This window comes from Zootoca vivipara, chromosome 17 (genome assembly GCF_963506605.1).
Source record: "Zootoca vivipara chromosome 17, rZooViv1.1, whole genome shotgun sequence".
NCBI lineage: Eukaryota > Metazoa > Chordata > Lepidosauria > Squamata > Lacertidae > Zootoca > Zootoca vivipara.
This window is the reverse complement of record NC_083292.1, coordinates 35,841,949-35,849,047: the sequence shown is the minus strand read 5'-3', so window position 1 is coordinate 35,849,047 and position 7,099 is coordinate 35,841,949. Positions and strand designations below refer to the sequence as shown.

Sequence of the window (7,099 nt, the reverse complement as noted above, 5' to 3'; positions counted from 1 at the left end):
CTACTTTATGGTCCAGCTCTCACTTCCATACATTCCAACGTAGGGGTGACATATAATAGGAGAGACGGAGGGGGTGGGGTTTCACTCAGAGCAACGACATTAACCCGAGATGATACGTTTCTAAGTCTCTCTCTGTGAACATTGAATAAAATACCTTGGTAAGAACATCTTGTCTATCTATTGCTGGCAGCCTGCAGTGAGGGAGAGGGATTGGATTCCCTCTCCCTTCTTCTCTTTCCATGGTTCATTTTGCATATCTTTTATCCCTGCATATTTTACAAAAAAAACCTATACCAATGGGTTTTCCATTATTATATCCATCAAAAATTATTTGCACTGTTGAATTTATCTTCATGCTGCCAGAGTTTTCAGCTGTACACATGCAATTTTATGTTTTAGTTTCATCTTCAGTCATGGCTTTCTGTGGCCCATCCTGTGCTGTCCCATCCTGTGCTTCCACCCCCACCGTTGGATTTGGATCTGCAGCTCTTCATAGACGCGGAAGTCTTGGCTACGGATACGGAGGTCTTGGCTACGGCTATGGAGGTCTCGGCTATGGTTATGGAGGTGCTGAAAGAGCAGCCAATCTTGGTGTCCTGGACGGAGTCATCCCTTCATGCGTCAACCAGATCCCACCAGCAGAGGTCGTCATCCAGCCACCTCCCACTGTCTTGACCATCCCAGGGCCCATCCTCTCTGCCAGCTGCGAGCCTGTGTCTGTTGGAGGCAACACTCCATGTGCTGTTGGTGGTTCCGGGATCGTAGGGGGTTATGGCTATGGAGGGTGGGGCTATGGGTCTGGCCTCCTTGGAAGCTCTGGGGGCTGGGGCTATGGTTTGGGCTCCGGGAAGGGGGCACTCCTTGGAAGGAGGTTTGGGCGCCGTGGTAGCATCTGTTCATAGGTCAATTAAACCCGAGAATAATATTACGAACTGATAATCAGAGAGCTTGATACAGATCCATTCACTAAGGTTCAGAAGACCTGAATCCAAGCAACCGCTGCTGAAGTTGAACCCTCTTAATTCCCCCCTCTGTATTAGGAAGTTGAGAAGACCAAGAACTATCTACAATATGCACCTTTTTTGCCTATTGTACAACTATCCTTTCTTTTTCTTTGACCTTTTCAATAAAGCTTGTTCTGCATTCTGATAACCTGTGTGTCTTTGTTTTTATAACTCCACCTCCAGTATCTCGTAGCAAGGTGTCCAAGGTCTTAAACCCTTTTTTTGAGTATTGGGGGGGGGGGAAGTATCTTTCTCTCTTGCATCCTGAAGGGTTTACATTGAGTGTGGAAAAAGTATGTTATATTCCTCTAGAAATTACTATTCTCCTCTTATTCAACATGAGTACAGGGTCTCTCTCCGGGGCACCCTGACTGGTTATTCATTCAGAGAAATGAATCATTGTCAGGGGCCAAATGCAACTTTTTGCTGATCGCTAAAGGACCAGGGAGGGTGGGTTAAATAGGTGCAAGGAAGCAGTTGTGCCCCTTCTCCTGATTCCTCTTTGCTGTCATTTGGGGAAGTGGGTCATAATTAAATCATATGACTAGGGGAATAGATTTCTCATAACAACAGGGAAGGTTATAGGGTTCAAGAAGAGTCCTTGGTGCACCTTGATTGGGGGTACATATCAAGTGACCCTCAAGAGTCTAGACCAGGGGTCAGCAAACTTTTTCATTTTTTAAAAAATAATTTTTTATTAGTTTCTTTCTTTAAAAACATTAACACACAACATGTTTACAGAAAAGAAAAGAAAAACATTCTACAGTACATACAAAAAAATCTTTAACAATAGAAAAAAAGCAAAAATATAAATTAAACATTCATTCATGTCTTCTCTATGTTGACTTCCAATTTTTCACTCTGTAATTTACATATATTATCCTTACTATATCGCACAATTCTTATTCTATTTACTCATTATATTTCCTTTAACTTCAATTTAGGTTCAATTATGTTCTGCCGTTTGGATTTTGGATATCTTATTATCCAATATATATTCACCAAAGATCCTCCATTCCTTTTTGTTTTGTTTTGTTTCGTTTGCCCTCTAATTCTTCCAGTAAATTTTGCTAGCTGTGAGTATTCTTTCATTAGAAATGTTTCTTCTAAATATAATTCCAGAGGATATTAAAAGTGCAAATAGAACGCTGTTAATGTATGGAATAGTAGCGGCAAGAGTATTAGTCACAAGAAACTTGAAAAGCAAAAACACACGCAGCATACTAGATTGGCAAATTTTAATGAAGGATCGGCAAAGTTTTTCAGCGGGGGGCCAGTCCACCGTCTCTCAGACTTTGTGGTGGGCCAGACTATTTTTTTTTGGGGGGGGGGGTGGATGAACAAATTCCTATGCCCCACAAATAACCCAGAGATTTTAAATAAAAGCACACATTCTACTCATGTAAAAACACGCTGATTCCCAGACCATCCGCGGGCCGGATTGAGAAGGTGATTGGGCCGGATCCGGTTCCCGGGCCCTAGTTTGCCTACCTATGGTCTAGACATTATTGGACTCCAGCTCTTGTCATCCCTGTCCTTCGGTCAGGATTGCTGGATCTGGTGCAAGTTAGAGTCCAACAACTTTTGCAGAGTCAGAGCTTCCCCATCCCATCCCATACCTAAAAGCATGAAGTGGGAGTGACAAGTCTTGTCCTAATGGTGAGAACTATGGACATGGAAAGGACAGAGGAAGAGAAGAAGAGAGAGCCCTGTTGGGTCAGGTCAAAGGCCTTTCTTGTGCAGCATCCTGTTCTCAAAGTAGCCAATCAGTTGCCTATGGCAAATATGTTTCTGTATAATCAGATAGGAATGATGTTATAACATCATTGCAGTGTGATAGTGCCTTTCTAATCAAAAAGTCAACAATACATGCATAGCTGCCAAGTCTCCCGTATTCCCCGGGAAACCCCCGTTTTTCCAGCTGTTCTCAGCCAAAAAAACCTGATTTTTTTGTTTTTCCCGGTTTATCCTGGCGTGGCGGCCATTTTGGAACTGGCCGGAGCATGCTCAGAAGCGACTTTTGATGCTGCGTTGCCCAGTTCCAAAATGGCTGCAGCGCGACTTCTGGTGCAGCGGCCATTTTGAAACAGGGCAGAGCAGCATCAAAAGTAGCTTCTGAGCATGCTCCGCCCAGTTCCAAAATGGTGACAGCGCTACTTCCGGTCTGCTACTTCCGGTCCAGTCCCTTATTTCTCAGGCTGGAACTTGGCGGCTATGTACATGAGGAGAGAGGGAGAGAATAGAGATCCTTAAGTTTAATGAAGACATATAATGTCAGGCTCGAGGGATTTTCTCCTCCCCCAGTAGCATCAAGGAAGAAACAAGAAAGTTCGTATTTATGGTTTTATTCAGTCATCGTGGTGAAAGGCAAATAATTCCAGTCTTTAACTCCATACTGACGTTGCTCACTCTGATCTCCTCCCCTTCCTTCCCCAGCAACAGCCTGTGGCTCAGCAACACTCCTGAGGGGGGCCTCAGGAGTCAAATGTTTTGGAGCCCTTGGCTCTTGAGTATGTGGGGATGGTGGAGATTCTGTGCTTTCCAAGGACATCTCTGCTGGCAGTTCTCCAACTCCCACTCCTTCTTCTGACACCTCATAACTTGGCAGCTCTGAGTTCAACCAAGTTCTGAGTTCTGAGACTCAATCCTGTCTCCCTCTTCTCTTGAAACTACTGGAGAAGGGGGGTGATCCCCCCCACTCTCACACCTCCTCCAAGGGAAGCAGAGGAGAAGGAGGGGGTGATCCCCAGCCCTCCTCTTCAGTCCAGTCCCTGACATATAAATATGTAGGTACCATCAGTCCATCCATTAGAATAATAACTGAGGAAAAAGGAAGTATATAATAATAAATACTTAGCTAAGAAAAAGAAAAGGGGAAAAGAAAAGAGGGAGATTTTAAAAAGCATACCTTTAAAAAAAGCTTTCTTATTTTTAAAAATAAATTCTTATCTACAGATACTAAAAAAAAGTAATAACCATCTATATTAATATGGAAAAAAATCTGTGGAAATGAATGTGAAGGAGGAGAAGAAAATATAAATTGCATACAGTCTTACCTCGGTTTAAGTATGCCTCAGTTTGAGTATTTTTAGTTTAAGTACTCCGCGGACCCGTCTGGAACGGATTAATCCACTTTCCATTACTTTCAATGGGAAAGTTCGCTTCAGGTTAAGTACGCTTCAGGTTAAGTACAGACTTCTGGAACTAATTGTGTTTGTAAACCAAGGTACCACTGTACTTTGATTAATCACAGGCATATTACCAGCTCTCTCTCTCTCTCTCTCTCTGTGTAAAGTAATTCCAAATCCATAAATTAAGCTCCCACCCCAATTAAACACTAAATAAATCAGGCAAAAAGTATTAGATCAAAGAGAATAAATTATATGGAGTGGTGTTTTCTTCAACTTTCTTATCCCCCCCCAAAAAAAAATGTCCATCTTTTAACAATTTTTCCCCCTCCTTGCCGGCCAACAAGAACTCTTCTCTGTCAAGTTGCTGCAGTCAAAATGGCAGCTTGGAACTTCCTCATTTTTCCAATTTTGATGCCTTGGCAGAGCCTTGACAAGACGTGACTTCCGGTGCCACATGAGGACCTGGGAGTCATGTCAGATGCCTTGTGGTGCAGGTGCTGAGCACCCACAACATTTTTTGTGAGTGCCCTGGCCCCCAAGGCCCCCCAAGAGTAGGGTGCCAGTGCCTGGACGCTTTCCTTTTTTCTCTCGGCCTCTCCCTTCTCTGCCTCTCACTCCGGGTCCTTCACCAACAATCCATCACTTTGATGTCTGTGTAATCCTTGGGTCCCAATAATGGCCCAGAGCTGAGGACACCAAGGAAGACAAATGGGGGGTGGGGAGCCAAGTAAGAGTATAAAGAGAAGAAAAGAGGAAAGAAAAAAGAAAGAGAAAAGGACTTCCAATTTTCCGTCTGCCAGCTACATAAAGCAGGTTCTCCCCTTAAGGAGAGATTGGGTTGCGGAAGGGTTAACAAGACGTTCCCTGGTCAGTAGGGGCAGGTCAGTTTGGATGGCCACTGAGGGTATGTTGCTGGGGAGAATGTTATGTTGCTAATTTTGATTGACAGCCACAGCCTATATATGGGTGCAAGCAGCTTTCGCTTTCGCTTTTGGGTGCTTGCAACGGATCTCCCTCCCTCCCTCCCTATATTTAGGGGGTTTTGCTGCGCTTGACGTTGCTGTGCCTGTCATGGGGTCATCTGTATTGCTGCGGGGGCCAAGTAGGAATTTTGCTATCTGGCTGATTGGCTGGTGCCAGGTGGTTTTTGCCTACTACATAGCAAAATGTCACAACTTGTAAGGTTGGCGGTTAGGCATTGGTTCAAATTGGATGGTGGAGGGCTAAGGATTTGGCTGGGCCTGCCCCTCAAAATTGCTGCTGCCTTTAGGGGTATTCCGTTAAAGGAATCCTGGGGCTCCACATGTTTGTCCGTACCCCCGCTAGGGGCTAGGACTGCGCATGAGCCTCAGGGAGCACCTGGGGAAGAGGTCATAGGCCGTGGTGCCCTTCCCCAGCCTCTCTCAGAGGGTGCTTACCTATCCTGACTTCCCCAGTACACTAGGGGAGTCAGATCTGTCCCAGGTGGGGGACAGATGGCATGGGAACCAATGCCTAAGCAACCACTCACATTCAGTTGTATTTAAATAAAGTTGTGGCCAAAGTAATGCCAAAAACCAAAACTTTATTTCCGTGTGAAGTGCGAATTATTTGGTGGGAAGTCTTGGTCCTTGGCACACAACAGAAATGATTCAAAATATTTACTCCAAGATAACATCCAGCTGTTTTACTTCCTGCTAAACAATATTTTCCCAATCCCCAGATTCTATAGTTTCAATGTATGTTTTTTCTGCCAAGTATACAATTCCCGGTAAAAGGTTTCTGCAATTTCTCGCATCTTTATACTTATATTTAATTGATGGAATAAACATTTGAATCTGTTTATCTTTCAGGTGTTTTGATAGTGATTTAGATGGTTTATGGCTGCATTTCAACCTTCTTTAATCATTTTATTTTTTACAGTTGGTAAAGCATTCCAGTTTTTCGGCTTGGATATTTTGAATGTTCTCTGTTGTTCTTAACTTCACGCACCATGTTTGCTTATGCTAATGTGTATTTTCTTAATATTTTGAACCATTTTTTCTGTTTGAGAGAATAGCTGCTGCTATTTTGTTCTGTCAGAACACTCTGATATAAGATTCAGTTGCATCCCATATATGGTCATGGTGTTTATGCACTTTAAAAAGTCTAAATGTTGTTCAATTTGTGTCTTTATGTCTCCTCTTCCTGATATACTGTTATTCATTCTCTAGTCTATTGTTATAATTATTTGACAGTTTGATTTTCAATTTTATTAGTGCATGATCTGCATAACTCATTAGAAACACTGGAATAGATTTTACACTAGTGACCAAATTAGCAGATATTTTAAAATATCACATTCAGAGGGATCTATGAGCTTGCAAGTACAGTAAAATGTATAATCCCTTAAAGTTGGATTATAAAACCTCCAAACATATTTGTATTAATATTTGTTTTATGGTTAACGCAAAATTTTCTTTTCTTCTTTTCTTTTTCCGTTTTCTTTTCTTTCTTTCTTTTTTGTCTTTCTATATACTGTTGAAAATTTGATATAAGTGAAATGTATTTGGTTGTAAATATGTAAAGTAAATAAAGATTATCATTAAAAAAAACTCCAAACATCTGTCAGTTTTCTTGTTGATAAACATGTCTTGAGCCACTTTCCAGTTTTAATTCAGACAAAAATTTCCTTCAGTCAGCTAGGCAGCTTGCTGTGAGGAACTGAGGCCAACTGTTACAAAAACCAACACACACGAGTTACCATAATGCGCCAAAAGCTTTATTGAAAAGATTCAAGAAATGGCATTCTGTATGAGAAATACAGAAGAAATTTAGCATATAAGCATCTTAGTTCTCTGGACTTCAAAGCAAAGACGTGGGGGAAGAAGAGGGTTCAATGTCAGCAGTTGTTCCTGGGATTTAGCTCTTTTGAACTATGCCCAATGGATCTGTATCAAGCTCTCTGATTATTAGTTCATAATATGCTTCTCAGGTTTAATTAGC

General features: G+C 42.2%; 1 protein-coding gene across 1 annotated transcript; it reads left to right on the top strand.

The window, feature by feature from the left end:
- Window positions 1-413: 413 nt before the first annotated feature.
- Window positions 414-902, top strand: LOC118076284 (claw keratin-like). Its single transcript, XM_060269586.1, has one exon. The coding sequence runs from the start codon at window positions 414-416 to the stop codon at window positions 900-902; it is 489 nt and encodes a 162-aa protein (XP_060125569.1).
- The last annotated feature ends 6,197 nt before the right edge of the window (window positions 903-7,099 follow it).